Source organism: Leopardus geoffroyi, chromosome X (genome assembly GCF_018350155.1).
Source record: "Leopardus geoffroyi isolate Oge1 chromosome X, O.geoffroyi_Oge1_pat1.0, whole genome shotgun sequence".
Classification (NCBI taxonomy): Eukaryota; Metazoa; Chordata; class Mammalia; order Carnivora; family Felidae; genus Leopardus; species Leopardus geoffroyi.
The window spans coordinates 35,808,567-35,830,310 of record NC_059343.1 but is presented as its reverse complement, the minus strand read 5'-3'; the positions used below and the strand labels follow the sequence as shown (position 1 = coordinate 35,830,310).

General features: G+C 40.2%; 1 protein-coding gene and 1 long non-coding RNA gene across 5 annotated transcripts in view; one reads left to right on the top strand and one right to left on the bottom strand.

Moving 5' to 3' along the window:
• The window catches only part of LOC123595341, a 59,151-nt gene that overhangs the window by 14,444 nt on the left and 22,963 nt on the right, over nt 1–21,744 (bottom strand). The window lies entirely within an intron of this gene.
• Nucleotides 1–21,744, top strand: part of MED14 (mediator complex subunit 14) — a 66,377-nt gene that overhangs the window by 27,125 nt on the left and 17,508 nt on the right. For all 4 annotated transcript variants that reach the window (XM_045472941.1, XM_045472940.1, XM_045472943.1 and 1 more), the window contains exons 13-21: nt 2,337–2,496; nt 6,963–7,157; nt 7,572–7,706; nt 10,788–10,864; nt 15,937–16,097; nt 16,242–16,388; nt 17,072–17,163; nt 18,569–18,721; nt 19,027–19,296. In XM_045472941.1, coding sequence (XP_045328897.1) covers nt 2,337–2,496; nt 6,963–7,157; nt 7,572–7,706; nt 10,788–10,864; nt 15,937–16,097; nt 16,242–16,388; nt 17,072–17,163; nt 18,569–18,721; nt 19,027–19,296 — 1,390 coding nt within the window. The remainder of the gene's footprint in view (nt 1–2,336; nt 2,497–6,962; nt 7,158–7,571; nt 7,707–10,787; nt 10,865–15,936; nt 16,098–16,241; nt 16,389–17,071; nt 17,164–18,568; nt 18,722–19,026; nt 19,297–21,744) is intronic.

Here is a 21,744-nt window from a genome sequence, read left to right as displayed (position 1 = left end):
TTCCCTTTCTCCCTCTCTTTCTGCCCCTCCCCTGCTTGCTCTCTCTCTCTCTCTCTCAAAATAAATAAACAAACTTAAAAAATAAATAAAAGCCCCAATTTTTAAAAAAAATTTTTTTTTTCAACGTTTTTATTTTATTTTTGGGACAGAGAGAGACAGAGCATGAACGGGGGAGGGGCAGAGAGAGAGGGAGACACAGAAGCGGAAACAGGCTCCAGGCTCTGAGCCATCAGCCCAGAGCCCGACGCGGGGCTCGAACTCACGGACCACGAGATCGTGACCTGGCTGAAGTCAGACGCTTAACCGACTGCGCCACCCAGGCGCCCCATCCCAATTTTTTTATTGTAAGGATCAACAGACAGAATTGCATCTCAACAAATATAATCAGAACAAACAGTATAAAAATGAAAAAAATCTCTACACGCTTTTCATTGGAAGTGTACACAGGCAGTTAATGTGGAACATTCACTCTTACGCTCAGATTTTTTTGTCCCATGAAATCGTAATAAGACAAAAGGTTGAGTAAAATGGCCATTCCGTGTGTGCTTTGAAAAGAGTATGTTGTGTTTACAATTCGTATGAATACACGTTTATATATATTTAGAATTTACATTGTGTTTAGAATTTTTAAGGTGACAGATGAGCTTGTTTCTTGCTTGTTGTAACTTACCTAAGTTGGATTGATGATGATGCTCATCACAGGAGATAATGTGTATCTTTTTCTGTTTTTCTTTTAAAAACATACATAATAGGGATACCAGTCTCACAGTCTCACTTGTTGATGGGACTGGAAGTAGAGATTTGAAAGCAGTTTTAGCAAGTTCAGAATATTCATTTTTAACTTCTACCTTAAAATGAAGCAAGTATGGTTGTATTTTCAAAATTTTTCTTCATTTCTTCATTTGTGGCCAGTTCTAGCAATTGATTCTGTGATGTTGCAGTTAAATTTGTTTTTTCAGTGGGGAAAAAAACAGGTTTCTAGACCTTCTACATTTTTGGGTAATAGTTGACAAACTAGCCTTCAAACGTGTTATGTTAGGTTTTACTGCGTGTGACTAGCACAGGGTCGGTGCCACATGCAGCTCACCACACCAGTGCAGCAGCACCCGGACGGGTCTGTACCCTGTTCAGCAAGGTGAGCCTACTGATCGTGAGCTGGGATGTTGTGATAATTGTTACATTGCTGTCAAAAGTTTCTAAATTCGTATTCTTATTTTCTGTAGTTACTTCATTGTGAATCAGTGAAAGTTTGTGAACCAGTCATTTTCTCTCCTTTTCACGTATCTTATACACACACACACACACACACACACACACACAGTGTCTAGCCTCAAGGACAGCTAATGAAATAAGTGAGAGGAATATTATAAAAAGCTTCAAACTGAAATCTGGTGGCTGAACTGAGAGGAGGGAAAGAAGGTAATTAATACCTTCCTGGCACCCGCGCTATATACCCATCACTTTACACATACACAGTATAACAACTAGGACTGTATATCTCCAGTGATACTAAAAAAAGTAGGCACCTTTGAGGCACCTGGGTGGCTCAGTCGGTTCAGGTCATGTCATCACGGTTCGTGGGTTCAAGTCCCGCCTTGAGCTCTGTGCTGACGGCTCAGAGCCTGGATCTTGCTTCAGATTTTGTGTCTCTGTCTCTGTCTGCCGGTACCCAGCTTGCACACGTGCACAAACTCTCTCAAAAATAAACATTGAAAAAATTTTTTTAAGAAAAATTAGGCACCTTTATACCTATTTATTGTTTTCTCTTTGTTTTATAAACACTAAAGGCATTTTATGAAAGATGTTGAGGTTAGTTATTGCTGTCTTAATAAACCCTAGGAAATCTGTCCTCCTCTGTAATAAACTTCTACAGTGTCCCAGCCTTAATACTAGTTAATTCTTCCTTATAACTAATCAAAATCATTCACATTGCAGTTTCAATTCCTTAAACTAGAGCTAGAACTAACAGGGGCGCTTGAGTGACTCAGTTGAGCATCCGATTCTTGATTTTGGTTCTGGTCATGATCCCAGAGTCGTGGGATCAAGCCCTGCATCGGGCTCTGTGGTGAGTGTGAAGCCTACCTGAGATTCTCTTTCTCTCCCTCTGCCCCTGTCCCCCACTGTCACTCTGTCTCTAAAAACAAAGAAAAAGAACTAGAACTAACAGACCAATGTAAAACTGGAGAAATGATTCATCGGTATGGTTATGTGTCTTTTTACTAGCAGTTAAGTTTCAGATTGTTATTTTTTAGTGGTCTTCAGTAATCAATTTACAAATCAGTTGCACACAGAAGAATCTATGATTTTGTGACGTAAATTATTTTCTTTCAATTAAGGTTTTGGCTTGGACAACAGCGTTGCAAACAATCTATAAAACATTTGCCTACATTAACCAGTGAAACATTGCAGCTGTCCAATTACTCAACCCATCCTATTGGAAACCTTTCTAAGAATAAGCTGTTCATTAAACTTACCCGTCTTCCACAGTACTACATTGTAAGTATGAAAAGGGGTGATTTGGGTGATCGAATTCAGTTCATTCTCTTAGTATCTCAAATGATTTATTGCTTAACTTAATTTACAAATATATTTTATTGGATATTTAAGTTTAGTGATTTTCAACCTAGGAAGTAGGGATAGGGGAGAGAGGAGAATCATGTGTGTAAGAAATGGTACGATGATCAGGCAGGGTTGGGAAATATAGGTGTGCCTCTATCCCTCACTCTTGGATCTTTCCTGTAGTGAGGCCTAGTTTCTGCTTTGGATGAAGCATCTCTATATAAGAAGAATTTTGAAAGCAACTACTGTGAATGTTTGGAGATCTTTTGGTGTCAGAGAAACTTGATTGGTTTTAATCAAATGTTAACTTGCATAATGCAGCTTTTTAAAATATGGGCTGGCTGAAGTGAAGTAGCTTTATATTCTCATCCTTTTGTTGTATGTACCTTTCAGGGCATGGTAAGATCCTGTCTTGTTCTTTTTTCACTCTTTCTGTGTGTCTTCTAGTTTCTTTGAGATCTTTGAATTGGTTAAAATTTGCAAGAATTTGAAATATGAACTCACCCTAAATATATTTCCCTGCTTATAGAAATTTCTGTTTATACCAAGTAGATATTTTTGGCAAAGAATATAAGATGTTTGAAAAACTTAATTCAAGATTGTTGGTTGAAGGCAATAGGATTGAATTTTATTTTATTTTTTTGATGTTTATATTTGAGAGAGAAAGAGCGAGTGGGGGAGGGGCAGACAGAGAGGGAGGAAGAGGAAGAGAGAGATGGAGACACAGAATCCAAAGCAGGCTCCAGGCTCTGAGCTGTCAGCACAGAGCCTGACGTAGGGCTTGAGTCCACGAGCCAGGAGACCATGACCTGAGCCAAAGTCAGACACTTAACCGACTGAGCCACCCTGGCACCCGTAGGAGTGAGTTTTTTAAGGTCTTGAGCTGTACTTTTAAAAGATATTATCGTAAGGCGCATGTGGGGTGGCTCAGTCAGTTACTAAGTGTCCGACTTCAGCTCAGGTCATGATCTCATGGTTTGTGAGTTTGAGCCCTGCGTCAGGCTCTGTGCTCAGAGCCTGGAGCCTGCTTCAGATTCTGTGTCTCCATCTCTCTCTTCCTCTCCCCTGCTCTTTCTCTGCTCCTCCCCTGCTTGTGCTCTGTCTCTCTCAAAAATAAGTAAACATAAAAAAATTAAATAAATAAGTAAAATTTAAAAAAAGATAGTATCTTTAAAAAAAAAGTGCCATGTATACCCTGACATATCTTAAGTTAGTGTTATTTATGTAGAGCAGAGCAGTAAGTCTGTCAGTGATGTGAATTTCACTTTTTTCTGAATTTAAAACCCCAGCTGTAGAACTAGATTTGATACATGACAAAGGATTGTTGTTTCCGCTCTTGGTGAGCTGCCTAGTCTACATATAAAATGATATTCAGAATATATGCATAATAATCAAACCCATGAACACACAAAGATCCTTATACACAGCCACGGACAAAATGGTTTTAGTATTTCTGATCTTATTTAGTATCACCAGAAGCCAAATGTTAGTTTCAGTGACTAACAACTTATTGAAAAGCAGTAAGTTGTTTCACATGGTTTAGACCAAAACTGAATGTACATTCTCTTCATCCTTCTTATTTCTCACGTAGGGGTGATACATTCATAGAAATGGAAATGACCACGGACATTAAGAAGTACAGAGGAAAGTCTTACTACCTTTAAATATTTTTTTTAATGTTTATTTTTGAGAGAGAGAGAGAGAGAGGGACAGAATGTGAGTGGGGGGTGGGGGGGCAGAGAGAGAGGGAGACACAGAATCTGAAGCAGGCTCCAGGCTCTGAGCTGTCAGCACAGAGCCCCATGCGGGGCTCGAACTCATGAACCGTGAGATCATGACCTAAGCCGAAGTCAGATGCTTAACCGACTGAGCCACCCAGGCGCCCCAAGGCTTGCTACCTTTAAATGTCTTTCTGCCATTTTACTTTTGTCAGCTTTATTAAGAGGTAATTTACATACAGGAAAAATTTAGACTTTTTGTGTTTGAGTTGGAATAAATGCATACACTGTTGTAATCCCCATCTCAGCAGAACACAGATCCATTACCCCCAAAATGCCCTAGTGCTGCATCTCTATAATTAAACCCTCTTCCCACTTTCAGCTGGTGACCACTGACCTGTTTTCTTTTTTTTTTTTTTTTTAATTTTTTTAAATATTTATTTTTGAGACAGAGAGCATGAACAGTGGAGGGTCAGAGAAAGAGGGAGACACAGCATCTGAAACAGGCTCCAGGCTCCGAGCTGTCAGCACAGAGCCTGACGTGGGGCTCAAACCCACAGACTGCAAGATCATGACCTGAGCCGAAGTCGGACGCTTAACCGGCTGAGCCACCCAGGCGCCCCCTGTTTTCTGTCTTTATGGGTTTGCCCATCAATCTAGTTTCTTTCACTCAGCATAATGCCTTTGATTTCCACCCATACTGTGGTGGTGTTATAGTTCATTCCTTTAATTGGGGTGCCTGGGTGGCTCAGTTGGTTAAGCGTCCAACTCTTGGTTTCAGCTCAGGTCCATCATCTCGCAGTTCATGAGTTTGAACCCCGTGTCGGGCTCTGCACTGACAGCGTGGAGCCTGCTTGGGATTCTCTGTCTCTTCCTTCTGTCTGTCTCTCTCTCAAAATAAATAAGTAAACTTTAAAAAATAAAAACAAATATTCCTTTAATTGGAGTAGTATTCCATGGTATGGATGGTTTGTTTAATTGGGGCAATTATAAAGCTGCTATATAGGTTTGTATATAGGTTTCTTTGTGATCTTAAGTTTTCACTTCTTTTGGATAAATTAACTAGTGGGATTGGTGGGTTAAGTTACATGATCAGTGTATGTTCAGCTTTATAAAAAACTGCCAAACTGTTTTGCAAATTGGCCGGGTCATTTTGCATATCTGTTGGCAATACAAGAGAGTTCTAGATGCTCTGCATTCTTGCCAGCCCTTGGCTAAAAAAAATTTTAGCCATTCTGATAGATTTGTAGTGGTATTTTATTGTCATCTTAATTTATGTTGTCCTAATGACTGATGATATCAAATATCTTTTCATGTGTTTTATTTGCCATCCCTTTATCTTCTTTGGTGAAGCATCCATTTTACTTTTAATTCTTCTATTTCCTCAGGTTCATCAGTGTGATATTAGGTGTTAGCCTAAGAATTTCCTGAAGAGAGTGTGTGGGGAGGCAGGGGGAGAGGCAGAGAAGGGAGGTGAGAAGAGAGACAGGCAAGTATGTGTTGGTCGGAGCAATGGTCCAATGGCATTTCTTTCTCTCCCTAAAGTATTTAGGGGACTTTTCTTAAATTTTAGGTAGACATTGAAAATAGTAAGCTGGTGTAGTGGTTAAGAGCAAGGTCTCTGGAGCCAAACTGGCATCAGAGCATGAGTCCATCACTTCTCAGCTCTGAGACCTTGGGCAAGTAACCAAACTATTTTGCACCTCAGTTTTTCCATCAGAAAAATGAAGATAATAATCCCTTCTCTACAGAGTTATTAGGAAGATTGAATGTGTTAACATTTGTCCAATATCAGGACAGTACCTGGCATGTAGTAAGCTCTATATCAGTGTTGACTTTTTTTTTTTAATGTTTGTTTATTTTTGAGAGAGAGAGACACAGTGTGAGCAGGAGAGGTGCAGAGAGAGGGGGAGTCACAGAATCTGAAGCAGGTTCCAGGCTCTGAGCTGTCAGCACAGAGCCCCATGCAGGGCTCAGACTCATAGACCATGAGATCATGACCTGAGCCGAAGTCATACGCTTAACCCACTGAGCCACCCAGGCGCCCCTCCATGTTGACTATTGGTGGTGGTGGTGGTCTTTATCCTCACCGTGACCTATTTTTTAGTTGAAAATCAGGGTTTATTTTTGTATGCTTCCAGTTGTAAGAGTTAGTTGTCATTTTTCTCTGCTATAACAGTGGAATTCTTAAGATGTTTTGATGGTTAAGGGCAACAGGGCAATTTAAAATAGATACCATGCTAGGGCCACCTGGATTGCTTAGTTTGTGAAGCGTCCAGCTATGCACTTTGGCTCAGGTCATGAACTCACGGTTCTTGGGATCCGGCCCCACATGCTGTAGGCACAGAGCCTGCTTGGGATTCTCTCTCTCCCTCTCTCTCTGCCCCTCCCCCGCTCTTGTTCTCTCTCAAGCTTTAAAAAATCAATCAATAGATCCCATCCTAGAAAATCTAGCATACCTGCTAGACTTAAGCATACAGTGTTTCTGCTCTATTTTTTTAGAAAACGAAGTATATATATTTATCAGGAATCCCTTTTTTGTTGAGTATCCTGATTGATTTGTCCTTGTTTAAAGAAGAAAAACCATCTATGTTAGATTCACAGTTCTGAGCCCTACTTGCTGTAAGGTGGCAAATCTACCAGACTTAATTCTCTGAGTCTCATTTCTGATTTGGGCCTTTTTAGGTTGTGGAGATGTTGGAGGTCCCCAATAAGCCCACACAGCTGTCATACAAGTACTACTTCATGTCTGTGAACGCTGCGGAGCGTGAGGACGCCCCTGTGATGGCGCTCTTGCTGCAGCAGTTCAAGGAAAACGTCCAGGAGCTGGTTTTTCGCACAAAATCTGGGAAACCACCTAAAACCGGCACCAAGCGCAAGGTATGATCACATACAGAAATGAGCACAGAATTTGTGTGTTTTAACTTCGTTGCATTCTTCAACCATTTTTAATATGGGAGATAACTAGATAGGGTTTCAAAAATAAGAATTAGATACGGTTTTTAAGAGATTGGGTGGCAATAAGGCTTAAATAACAATTGTCTATGTTTTCTTGAAAATGCCTGTCTTTTAATTAATAATCATACACCATTTCCACCAGAAAGTTTGCTAAATACACAGTAGTTACTTAAATTTCCAGTATTTACATCAAAATATTTGCTCAGTAAATATTTGTTGAATGAATAACATTTGTTGATTAATCTTGAGCTATAGTCATTTTAACTGTCTTAACTAATTGCATCACCTATATTTTTTTTTTTTTTTGCCTACTTGTGTTCTTCACTTAAATTCTAGCTGTCTGATGATCTGTGTCCAGTAGAACCTAAGAAAACCAAACGATCAGGAGAAATGTGTGCCTTCAATAAAGTTCTAGCTCACTTTGTTGCTATGTGTGATACAAATATGCCATTCGTAGGACTTCGGTTGGAGGTAATTTTTTGGAACAATTTTGAGTATATGAAAGACTAATTTCTAAAATGCCTTGCTACAGCTATGTGGATTCCATTAAGAAAACCAGAATAGCTGTGATCTTGTTCATTTGGGGAGGGATGGGGTTGAAATCATAGCATCTCATGGTGTATCTGTAAAACACATTATTTCGTCTTTCTGATTCCAAATTGTGGGCATTCTGTTCTTTATGGAAATGGAAAGTAAATTCTTCCCAAGTTAAAAAAAAAAAAAAAAGACATCTTTTGAAAATTAACATCTTAACTTGTATACCTCTTAGTAGGAGCATTATCTCTTTGTGGTAGTTAGTTGATGATGGGGTGCTTATTTTTGAGTTGGTGAAGCCATACATACTGCTTACACACTAATAAACCTGGGTTCCTTTCGAAAAGCAGACCAGAAAGACTATTAAACCCAATTTTTACTCTGTCACATGGAGTAAGGAATAGACCTACATATAATTAGTGTCTTTCAAGAATATGCAGTTGTGATATCCAGCGTGATCCCCAAACATGAGAGGAAAGGGAGGTAACAGAACCTGCATTTTTACATTTCCAGGAAAGGCTTTGGCCAAGGATTGGCATCCCTTTAAAGGGATACACCACGACGTTAATGATTTCGCTCTATTTTAAAGTTTTACTTTTTGTAAGACTCCTTCCCTCTGTAAATTACTATGAATGAAGTGGAGACTTCTACCACAATTAAAACTAAAAAATTTTTTAAAAGAAAAAAAACATGTTTATGAGTGAAACAACTGAGGATATAAAAAGTAGAAGAAGAAGAAGAGACCTGACAATGTGGAAGTGAATTATTTCAGTTAAACTGACGATGGTAATCTTGGGAAGACTTGTTGAACACTTTCATGCTTTAGAGCAGGAATTGCCAAACTTTTTCTTTTTTTTTTTCTTTTTTAAAAATTTTATTTAAATCCGGCTTAGTTAACATATAGTGTAATAATGATTTCAGGAGTAGAATATAGTGATTCATCTCTTACATATGACACCCAGTGCTCATCCCAACAAGTGGCCTCCTTAGTACCCATCACCCATTTAGCCCATCTCCTCACTCACCTCCCCTCCATCAGTCCTCAGTTCTCTATATTTAAGAATCTCTTATGGTTTGCCTCCCTCTCTCTTTTTATCTTATTTTTCCTTCTCTTCCCCTATGTTCATCTGTTGTGTTTCTTAAATTCCACATGTGAGTGAAATGATATTTATCTTTCTCTAATTTCGCTCAGCATAATACACTCTAGTTCTGCCCACGTTGTTGCAAATTCACCAAACTTTTTGTATAAAGGGCCAGATAGTAAGTATTTTAGGTGTTGGGGGGCCCCATGGTCTCTTATAGCCACTCAGATCTGCTGTTGTAGTGTGACTCAGCCATAGTTGATGTTTAAACAGATGAGTGTGGCTATGTTTCAGTAAAACTTTATTTACAAAAACAGGCAGTGGGCTAGATTTGACCCATGAGCTGTTGTATGCTGACCCCTGCTTTATCGAGCTTTAGGATCTGAAGGCAGAGGGTAAGATGTAAAACTATAAAGAGCAGGAATAGCCCAGAGAAATCGAGGCCCAGAAACAGTTACCTAAAATAGATGCTCGTGTCCTTGATGTCCTAGCTCCTAGAACTGTGAGCTTGATAAATGTCTGGGTACTAGCCATAGCTCCTAAACTGTACAGACAGGGTCCATGCTTCCCATCTACTTGACTGTGTTCTTGGACTTCTTTATTGTGCCCTGTGGATTGATTACACGAATGTCATCCACGTACTACCTTTATCATGGGAAGGGAGGCTACGTGGTACCCAGGGGCAATGTGATGTCTGTCTCCCTGCTTGCTCTCCTCCCTCCCCACCTACAGGCTCATAATTGCAAGAAATTGTGCCTTTGTAATACCCACAAAGACTAACACCTATAGACATATGTCCTCTCTGTCCCCCTTCTCTGCGTGCCTATACCTGTTGCACATATAGGACATGTAAGAACATTCTGTAGTACTTTGTCAAACTCAGTCAAACTCTTAAACAATCTACTTTTTCTTTTCTCAATAAAAAAGCCATGTTGAAGACAAAAGACAAGCACATTTTCTGCTTAATTTATACTGAGATGTGAATAAATCTCATCTTACAAGGGATGTTTATATCACTGATCCATAGGATAGAGACCATGTTTTTGAGTCTTCCCACACGTTGCTTCCTTTTGAACCTGAACTCCTGTGGCCTGTTTGGTCAGCAGCTATTTTTCTTAAACATGTGCCCTTTCCAGGCCCAAAGCAGGGCTCAGTCAAATACTTAGAGCTGTTTTAAATCCTTTCTGTAACAAGGTGGGTATAAATAAATAGCCTGCCATAGAAGACCCAGGAATATGAGCCAAAGGCAGTCTTCTCTTTGGTAGATCAGATGACTTTTTGGCATACCTACATAACCTGCAGTTCCACTCATGGGGCCTCAGGCACTGTCCCTGCATTGGTCTTTTCAACTCACTTTCCAAATCTTCCAGTTGAGAAAGATATCTCATTGGATAACTGCATAAATTGGAAATCTTTTTTTTCTTGGGTTTCACCCAGGAAATGGTTTAATTGTTAAAAATGTATTCCAGGTAAGTTACAAACTACAAACTATTGTTTGTGATTAAAAGTGAGATGTGACTAGGCCTTAGACCTAGTGTTTTGAACACTATGTTTTGACCAAACATAATTGAATTACACAAGAAAACCAGTCTTATTTTGCAGTTGCCTCATTTGGAACCATCAGGATTGATTCTGGATTACTTTTGGCTCGCTGCCAAAGTAGATCAATCTCCAGAATTCTGAAGATTTGCCACCTGGAGGTGTTTTTTTTTTTTTTTTTTTAACTAGAAGCTCTGGGTCACCTTTGAGTTTCACTGGACTTGACATAGTTGCCCAGGAAATCAAATGATGGAGGACAGTGTGCATGCCTAATACGTTGTAACTTTGGAACAGAGTGGTTGTAGAAGAGGTGCCATGAGAGTGGACAGTAGTACTTAGAAAAGGAAGTTTCCTCTGTAAAATTGCTGATCTGATCTAACTACTTCTGTCTTACCAGTTGTCCAATCTGGAGATTCCCCATCAGGGAGTGCAGATGGAAGGTGATGGCTTCAGCCACGCAATACGCTTACTAAAGTAAGTCTCCGTCCTGTGTCTCACTCAGGGCCACGCATTAGAAGTCACATCTGCTAGAGCCGCTCCTCTCCTACTGTGAGACTGCATAAAGCAGAGTTCCCAACTTGTGCACATCACTGATTTCTGCACGGAATTACTGAGGTCTGGGGGAGGATTCTCTTTTCACTTGCCGAGTGGAGGTCCAGCACCACTTGGTATTTGAGGATGTCTTTCCTCTGCATTTCTTTTCATTCGTTTAATGGATGTTTCCTGAGTGCAACGGTGTGTCAGGTTTGAATTCTGATAGGGCCCTTCAGGATGCCATGGGTGGGAGGATCTGAGCTGGTTTGGAAGCCAGAAAGGGTAGCCCTGAGGGAGTACCTGTCATACTGGAACTGAAAGTGAGGTGAGAATTAGGTAGAGGAGAGGGAGCTGAGGGGGGAGTGGGCAGTCCTAACTAGAAGGGATAATTGCTGATGTGGAGTCTTGGAGGCAAGAGAAAGAAAGCTCTATGTCCCGGAACTGAAAGGAAGTCAGAGTGTCAGGAGTTGAGAGAGATGAAGCTGGAGCCAGAAGGGGGAAAGGGATCAGATCCTGAAGGACTTTGGAAGTGTCCTTAAGGGATGTAGACTTTATCCTAATGGCGATTTTAAGCAGCAGCTGACATCATTAGATAGGTGTTTTTGAAAGCTTATCCTGAAAGCCATGTAGAGAATAAATTGCAGGGGAATAAGACTAAGTAGTGAAACCAGTCGCTGAAGTGGTTCACGCCAGAGTTGTTAGTAGCTTAGACCTCGTAAGGTTCCACAAGGACTCAGGGAATGGAATATTCAAGGGTTGGTGATGAGATTGATGTTGAAGGTAAGAAAGAGAAGATGGCACAGAGGCCTATTCGTTTCATCTTAGGCACGTTATGGATGATTGTGGTGTTTCCTGAGATAAGGGATACCTAAGATGTGAGTTTGAAGGGGCTTTGCTAGGTTTGAGGTGCCAACACATGCCTTTGGCCGGGCAGGGCTGTGTATCAAGCTCAGGTGACAGGCCTGTGTATCAAGCTCAGGTGACAGGCCTGGGCAGGAGAAGTAGATGAGTCATCACGAAGCTGATAGTAATTGAGCTGGGATATTAAAATAGATTGCCAGGAAAGAGTATACGAGGGAGTTGGGCAGAGGGCTTGGTTCTAAATGGATCGAGGACAGGAGGCCAAAGGATGCTTAGAAGGAAAGGTAAGATGGTGCATGTGCTACATAAGGTGACCAGGATGGACTTGCAAAGCTAGCGTGCCATTTAAGACATCAAGCTTTTTGGTGAAGTAAAGAGTTTTTTTCAGGGTGTATGTGTGTTGGTGGGGGGGTGTTGCATTGTTTCTTAGGTGTTGCTTAATAATACAAATCACAGAAGCAGTTTTTACTTCTCGAATTTCTCTGTCTGACAAAATATGGCAGCTCTATGATTTGAGCCAGTGGGTCTTTAGTTTTTATTTACTTGGGAATCAGTTGGTTTCTGTGGAAGATGGGAAGGGCTAGCAAATAGCACATTCTCCACCCTTGTGTCATGGTGCTCACTTGAGTTGGAGTTGAAAGAATAGCTTTCCCTTCCTGGCTGTGTAAACACCCTTTCTACAAAAAGTTCTCAGGGTCTCGAGAGAGCTGGCCTTGCAATGAAAATCAGTAGAGAAATGTGATACTTTTAATGGCTTTTGGTCTTGAATTACTTCTGCCTAAAGTATAGGGGATTGGTTTTTGTTTTTTTTTTTTTTTTAATCTTTTCACTCTTCTTGGTAACTGGAGATAAATAATGTTAACATTTGTGTTCTACTCTCTTAGTTATGTTTTTCATGTGTTGCAAGTCTTAAAATATCTTGTTCTCAGCATATTTACAAAGAAATTCCAACCCCCTTCCTTCTTGAATTCAAGAGAACCCATAATATAGTCCTACCTAGGAAGGAAGCATTTCCTATGTTTTAAGCTTCATCTTATAATAGTTTTTTAAAAGTCTTTATAATATCCTGGCTACTATTTTATTCAGAACTTAAAGGGAGAAAATAGAGATGGATAAATTAAAGATATCAGTCTGTCTGGTGCCTGCTGTCTACTATGGGGGTAGTAGAATGAAATGAAGACGGAAAAAGTAAGCAATAAATGTGTAAACATGGTTTTATGAAATTAAAATCTGGCAAAGGTCTAATTAGCATATAATTGCTTTAACGCATTTAATCTTTAGAAGGTCCTAAGCCTTAGTCCTAGGTACATTAATATTAAATGCGTATGTGAGTTGTTGATACTTCAAAGCTTTAAATTTGAGGACATTTTTCTCCGCTTTGTTAAAAATATGTTCTGTTCTTGTACAACTTTTTGAAAATCTGTTGAGCAGGCTTCCCTGATGTATCTGTGAAAGTATCATGGTAAACACCTTAGATTGCTAGGGCTCATGGGTGTGTTGCCTCGTGTAGATTCCAAAGAGCCTTGATCTGACAGCACAGATGACACAGATCTCCAGAGCAGCATGCTCACAGTGCCTAGTTTTGAGCTCTTGAGCCAACTTCCCTTCTTCTGAACTAACATTACAGTACCTTTCAATGGTTGGTGCTGGTCTGCTGTCCATACCCACAAGGTTTTTTTTTGTCTTGTCCGTTGTGTTTCTTTGCCTCTTGCAGCTTATGCAAATAATGCATAGGCACAGCTCATTTTTGCAAGTTGTGGGACTTAGCTTACATCAATGGAGTGACTCAGTCCTTTTGCATATGCAGGTGCAGCCTTTATAAAACCCTCTTCACTTTCCTTGTAGGCAGCATGGCGCTTCTTGTACTAGCACTTTCAGTGACCTCCCCGCTTGTGCACCACAGGACCATAGTGTGGTCCCTGACGTTTGTAAAACCCCTCAGAACGGAACCAACATGCGGCACGCCGTGGCGCTAACACACCCTTGCCCCGGAAGACCAGAACCTAGTTCCTACGTTTTTTCCATACTCAGAATTCTAGGAGAAAAATCAGCCAGGGGTAGCTGTTTACGTTAAAAAAAAACTTTTGGATTGGTAGAAATTTTCAGATAAATTTAACCCATGGTCCAGGAAACCTCTCCCACGGTTCTTAATTTTTGGTGAATATAATAGTATTTTGAGTTTGTAATAAATTTGTCAGGTTTCCTCACATGGGGGAGGATTAAAGGTATAATTGTAGTTTATTTTTGTTCTGTTACATTTGTAACCTTAAAAGCAAGTGAAAGGTTACAGGTTCCTTGAAGTAGAGCCAATTCTATCTGTATCACAGATGAAGAAGGTGACATAGAATGCACTGTCAGGCTCATGCTGTCCCTCAGAGCATAAATTGAAAGGAGTCTTACTTTTCTTTGAAAACATGCCGGATTCTGTGTGTTCATTTTCTAACCAGATGGATTTCGTGAAACACCTATTTATGTGAAAGGAAGATAATGTGCTGCATTTACATTTCTTAAATCAAGATTTAAAAATCTGTCTGAATTGGCTGCTTTATATCTCTTATGGTCGGGGTTATGTTTTCAGGGATAAGGACAGGCAAAAGTCCTCAGTATACCTATGAAGTTTTCATGAGAAGCATATATGTAACGTATGCAGTTACTATATATAGTTACCCCTAGCAACACTGGACAAAATCTTTCTGGTAATGAGTGATAAAGGTATGTAGTATGAAAGAATAACTTTTGAAAACATTAAAAAAAACTGTACACTTAAGAGGAGCTGTGGTGGAATTTTTAAGTCAATGAGAAAATTTTAGTACTATGTGAATTCTGTTTTTGTGTAAACTGTGTAGCTGTTCTCCTACAAATTTTGTTTTTTATCGTATGCAATCTCTGTCCCTCTTTTGCTCTCATAAATTGTTTATCCTGGGCAAGTGGTTCTCAACGCAAGGGTGATTTTGCCCTCCAGTGGACATTTGGCAATGTTTGGAGGTATTTTTTGTTATTATTAACTGAGAAGAGGGGGTGGGAGTTACTACTGGCATCTGGTAGGCAGAGGCCAAGGCTACACAACAAAAAATTATCCAGCCTAAAATGTCAGTATTGCCGAGGTTGAGAACCCTGTTCTAGGTGCTTCTGAATAAGAGGCCTGAATCAAGATTCCGTATTTCCAATTGTTTTTTGACTTAGATATAGATAATCTTTATACCAAGTCTGAGAATTAATCTACCTTCCCTATGAGTTAAAGTATAATGTGTAATTAAAAAATCTGTTATCTCATTGTTTCATCTGTGACTGAAAAACCAGTGAAAATGTCCACAAAGTAGCAAGAAGAAAACAGGTAGGTAGGTATTTTAGTAGGTAGGTAGGTATTGTACGACACCAAAACTGATACATTCCTCTTCTATATGAGATATATGTAAGTAACAATATGTTAGATGAGTTGAGACATGCAAAGCTCCATCCCATGAGTGTTCCCTCTACAGAAGAGGAGAGGAGGGGCAGATAATGAACCTGGCGTTTCGTCTTGGCAGTCAGCGAGCGACACTTGGTTTTACTGCAAAGGGGAACTAACAAATACGAATACCGACCGTATCAGCTGCCATGAGCACTTTACATATTGTGTTGTGTCATGTTTTAAGATCAGTGACCCACAAGGTAATTATTTATCTCCATTTTGTAGTCAGGAAAACAAATTCAGAGAGGTTAAATGTGGCTGAGTCAGAAATAGAATGCAGGTCTATGACTCCAAAGCCCACATTGTTTCCACTGTATCATTCTGCCCTCGAAGAGGGGTTTTACGAGTGTTTTGTTCTCCTTAGGTTTTCCTTGAGGATGTTCTAGGTAGATTTCATAGAAAGCCAACATCCTTGATTTTCACTCTGAAGAATCGTGGTGTTTCTAATAACGAGATTAAGGATGAAGACAAACACTGTTAAAACACTCAGACACACACTTTGTTCAGCCAAGAGGTCCTAATCCATGTTGGCGTGAATGGAGACGGGTTAAATGCTGTGTATTGCCGTGAATTGCTATGGATCACTTCCTTCTTTTGCAGAAGGTGCCTAGTAGTGGAGTTTGAACTGCCTGTTGTGTAGATTGTGCTTTTGTCTTTCCGTGATGCCAAGTACACTTCATGTGCTATCTTTTGCCGCCAGAATTCCTCCCTGTAAGGGTGTGAATGAGGAAACCCAAAAGGCTCTGGACCGCTCTCTCCTTGATTGCACTTTCCGATTGCAAGGTAGAAATAACCGCACGTGGGTGGCAGAGCTAGTGTTTGCAAATTGCCCACTTAATGGCACTTCTACCAGGGAGCAAGGTGAGATGCTTCACACATTTTGTCTTTGCATATTTCTTTTTTTTTTTTTTTTCCATATTGATAGCTATTAATCCTCTTTTCTTTTCTTTTCTTTTCTTTTCTTTTCTTTTCTTTTCTTTTCTTTTTTTTTTTTTAATCCTGTAGGGCCATCCCGGCATGTTTATCTGACATACGAAAACCTGCTGTCCGAACCAGTTGGTGGTAGAAAAGTTGTTGAAATGTTCCTTAATGACTGGAATAGCATTGCACGATTATATGAGTGTGTGTTGGAATTTGCACGTTCTCTACCAGGTACGTGCGATAATCTTCCTTTTGTCGGGGAGAAGCCCCCCCTTCCTTTTTTTAACTGAAGAAGTAAAAGATGCACATCATAAAAAAAAAAAATTCTTTTCTTTCAGGAGAATATCTAATGAAAAAATAAGTTTCCCTTTTACTTCAGGCTTTTATTTCCTTCCCCCAGTTTCTGAGTTCTCGACTCAGTTTCTTAGGTATCCAGAAATCATTACTCCTAGCTATACCGCATTATAGTAATAGGTAGTATTTAGTGAGAGTTTACTACATGCCATATGATGTAATAAACAGTTTCCTTGTGTTGACTCATTTAATCCTTGCAGTCACTCTGTGAGGTAGGTCATTTATTACTCCTCGTTTCACGAATGAAGGAAACAAGTCACAGAGACTGAGAAGCTTGCTGAAGGTCGCATAGCTAGTGAAGGGTAGAGCTGCAAGTGGAGCTTCCTGACCGTTGTGCTGTACACTGCCTCAGTATCTCTCTGCCCTGCCCCCCTTGTTTCCAAATGGAAATGGAAGCCCACCATCCATGCCGTTGCTTTCCTTGTTTTATTTTCAATTCTTCTGTAACGAAATCACATATTTAGAGCTCTCAGCCTGTCTGGGCATATGATACTGCCACCATGTGTGTTTTAAAGTTTTGCGAGTTATCTTAATCTCCCTTTTGCTTCTTCTCTCTCTAGACATACCTGCGCATCTAAATATTTTCTCGGAAGTTCGTGTTTATAATTATCGAAAACTTATCTTGTGTTATGGAACCACCAAGGGAAGCTCAGTAAGTCTGTGAATTTATTAAAACTGAAGTTCCTCTCCTAAATCTTCTAAAATTTTTTTTTCATGTTTAGTCATTTTTGAGAGAGCAGGGGAGGGGCAGAGAGACAGAGAGAGACAGAGAGACAGAATCCGAAGCCGGCTCCAGGCTCTGAGCTGTCAGCACAGAGCCTGACGTGGGGCTAGAACCCACAAACCGAGAGATCATGACCTGAGCCGAAGTCAGATGCTTAACCGACTGAGCCACCCGGGCGCCCCATCTCCTAAATCTTCTAAAAAGCAAGAATTCCAAAACTATGAAAACTACCTTGAAATAATTGAGGACTCAAATAAATATTGCGGATAAAAATGATAAACTTTAAGTACTTTGGTGATATTTAATATAATGTTTAACTCTTTAAAATCAAAAGCAAAAATTATGCTCTCTTTGATGGGGTATATAATCTTGATGAGTTTTGGACAAGGTAATGTACTTTTGGTGTTTGTATTTGTTTTCTTCACGGATTTCAAATCTGGTTAGCAGCAGGATCACTTTAATGAAAGATTATGAATGGTTTTGAACAATACAGTATGTCTCTGCTTTTGGTCACATGACTATCAACATTATTTGGTCCTGTCTCAGTCTTGAAGGTATTCCCTGTAATCTCTTATTTCCTTATTTTCTTCCCACCCCATATGTAAAGTCCTAGAAATTTCGCATAAAAATTCAGCCAGCTGGCTTCTTTCAGGACTCTTCTACATCAAGTAATATCAGAAATTCCTTGAGTGTTTTAAAATCTATTAACTGAAGGCATCTGTGTTGGAGGTGGCTTCCTTTCCCTTTACGACAGTGCTCACCCAGAGGGTGACTTTTCTTCAGTCCTAGATAAGAAACACCCCATGATGGTTTTTTTTTTTTTAATTTTTTTTTTTTTTTTTAACATTTATTTATTTTTGAGACAGAGAGAGACACAGCATGAACGGGGGAGGGGCAGAGAGAGAGGGAGACACAGAATCAGAAGCAGGCTCCAGGCTCTGAGCCATCAGCCCAGAGCCCGACGCGGGGCTCGAACTTGCGGATCGCGAGATCGTGACCTGAGCTGAAGTCGGACGCTTAACCGACTGAGCCACCCAGGCGCCCCAGAAACACCCCATGATGGTTTTTAAATAAAATTTAATCCAAATTGTCTTCTTTAGCACCTTCTCTTTCTGTTTTATTTAGTGGAAGTGGGCTAATACATAGTCTGCAAATGTACTGGCCCATAGTACCAGTACATCTGGAGTTCACAGAGTCCAGCCTTCTGGCTGGCTTTCCAAAAAGACCTCATGTATATCTTTGGCGTTTTGCCTTACTGTTGAAACATTGTTTTTTCTTCTGCTGGAATCTGTTACTTTCTCAGTTTCTGAAACCTGTAATCTCTTTGATTTAGATTAGTATCCAGTGGAATTCCATACATCAGAAATTTCACATCTCTTTGGGAACTGTTGGTCCAAACTCAGGTTGCAGTAACTGTCACAATACCATTCTCCATCAGCTTCAAGAAATGTTCAACAAAACACCGAATGTGGTTCAGTTATTACAGGTAATTAAGTTTACTTTCTGTGTGAAAATAAGAGTCAGTGTCAGGGTCTCATGTAAGACCCCTCAAAAAATCGTGTGGTCTTGTCTTCAGTGACAAGGATGTGTATTTTTGTCTTTTATATATTTCATTCTTCTTGGGGAATTTTCTTTTGATTCAAAGTAGATGCAGTGATATAATTTGCATTCTCTTCAAGGGAACGTTGTATGGACCGTGCCAGAAAGACATTGTCTCACTTACGACCATAAGAGATTCTGAGGCTTTAGCATTTGTATGGAAACTGGTTGCTCTCGTTGTGTCTCTTTTAGGTACTCTTTGATACTCAGGCTCCGTTAAATGCCATCAACAAACTCCCCACTGTGCCGATGTTGGGCTTGACCCAGAGAACCAATACTGCTTACCAGTGCTTCTCCATCCTGCCACAGTCGTCCACCCACATCAGACTGGCCTTCAGGAACATGTATTGCATTGATATTTACTGCCGGAGCCGAGGCGTGGTGGCAATACGGGATGGTGCCTATAGTCTTTTTGACAATAGCAAGTTAGTTGAAGGTTTTTATCCTGCACCCGGACTAAAGGTAACCAACTTCGGTATTATAGCATGAGTAAACATAGACATCGCTAAAACAGTTGCTTTGAGGGGGAAATAATGGGGAAAGCAACAAATTCCTGCTTAAAGTTAATAAGCAGCTGTGTTAGTTCGTCATCTCTGCAACTTCATTCTGAAGGAGCAGGAAGTTCTCATGTGCCTATGTGTATGAGATGATAAATTCTCCTTTCCTTGTAATGAGTAAGGTGGAGGGTAGTGCAGAGAGTCCCGTTTGCTAGTTGGAACTTCAAGGAACTTCAGCAATGTCTTTATCCTTGATTATTGAGAAGGTTTGATTCATCAGTTCAACCATGAGGATTTTTTTGTTTGTTTGTTTTTAATGTAGGATCCTGGGCCACAATATCTGCAGATTCTGGTATAATAGCTCAATTGTATGTGCTTCTAGTTTAGAGTCAGATGGTTCCAAATGGCTTGTTTTGAAAATTAGTCCCTTGCAACCCACTCTTGCCATTTTCCTGTTCTGTTTTCAGCTCTTATATGAGGATTCTCTTGGTATTTACATCCCTGTCCCTAAATGAAATGCTTACATTGCTGTTCGTGGACTTCTTGGTTGAGGGCGTTATCTGATTCTCACAAGGGAAGATGAGGATTTAATTCTTTTTTAATTTGTATATGCTCCTTCTTCCTTCCAGGCTGCTCCCAGTATACCTTCTTTCTTTCCTCCTATCCTTGCAATATGGCTAGGCAGCAATTTTGATTAGATAATTTTTCAGTGTTGTCATTATTATAAATATGTAAACACTGTCCACCAAGCTTACTATGATTACTTTTCCTTTCTTGTTCAACATTTTATTTTCCTGGGAATTATTAATTTGCTTTTTTTTTTTCTTAGCTTTCTCTGTACTTATCACTAACTCAACCTTAGAGTCTCTCCCATGTATGTAACTTTCCCCTCCGCGCATTCATATATCAGCTACCTCACTGGTTTCATCTTGAAGAAATCTCTTCTATAATCCTCTGACCTCCAATCTGGAATGGTAGTGCTCCAGACCTGTTGCACAGTTTTGATTCAGGAATCTGTAGAGGGATAGTGAAGAGGGAGAGAGAGTCCTTTACTTCTCTCTTGCGTTGCATGCCTTGTGGCTTTGCACCGCAGGTCTTTTTCTTGGTTTACTCCATTGTTTTCGTAGAAAACCTCCTACATAGTTTCCTGGGAGAAGGTACGTGGGAGGTTAATTTGAGACCTTGTGTGCCTAAAAACATCTTTAGTTTACCCTCATCTGATTGAGAGAATGGCTAAGTGTAGAATTTGAGATTATAATCATTTTCTGTGAGAATTTTGAAGACATTGCTCCATTGTCTTCTAACTTCCGTTGTGACCACTGAAGTATTTAATCTCATTCCAGTTCTTGAACCTTATGTAATTAAGTGGGCTCTTTCACTCTGGAAACCCACATCCTTTTGCTCTGGGAGTTGCCTTGTATCATTTTTCAATTCTTCTTTGTTTTCTCTGTTAGCTCTTTCTGGAACCCCTACTATTCTGATTGGTATCCTGGACTTTTCCTCTAGTTTTCTTATCTTCCCTGTTTTTGTCTCTTTATTTTTGGGAGATTTCCTCATGTTTTCTTTCAAGCTTTCTATTTTTGATAATTTTTTTTGTGATCTTTTAAAAAATTCCCAGGAGTTCTCTATTGTTTCTAAATAGTCATTAAATGTTCATTTTATGATACCTTGTTGTAAATGGCTATCTTATCTTCTTGTACCTCTTTTCTTCCTACATACTTTCCATTTCATCCACCTTGCTTTTTTGTTGTTCTGATCTCTTTCATATTGGTGATTCTTTTTTTTTTTTTTTTAAATTTTTTTTTCAACGTTTATTTATTTTTGGGACAGAGAGAGACAGAGCATGAACGGGGGAGGGGCAGAGAGAGAGGGAGACACAGAATCGGAAGCAGGCTCCAGGCTCTGAGCCATCAGCCCAGAGCCCGACGCGGGGCTCGAACTCACGGACCGCGAGATCGTGACCTGGCTGAAGTCGGACGCTTAACCGACTGCGCCACCCAGGCGCCCCCATATTGGTGATTCTTAACTCACTGCTCGTATTTATTTGTTTATTTAAATGTTTATTTTTGAGAGAGTGCACGCATGCGCAAGCAAGGGAGGGGCAGAGGGAAAGAGAGAATCCCAAGCAGGCTCTGTGCTGTTAGTGCAGAGCCCGACACAGGGCTCTATCACACGAACAATGAGATCATGACCTGAGCCAAAATCGAGTCAGATGTTTAACTGAATGAGCCACCCAGGTGCCCCCTTGCTGTTCTTATTTAAAGGTGAGACTTGCTGACTGTGGTTTTCACTGCAGGATCACCTGCTTGGGCCATTTCTTTGGCTAACTCCCAGTGTCAGTAGATTTAGGTCTTTCTGTTGGGCCGGTGGGAGTGCCAGGGGAGGAGTATTCAAGTCTCTGCATAGATGGGAT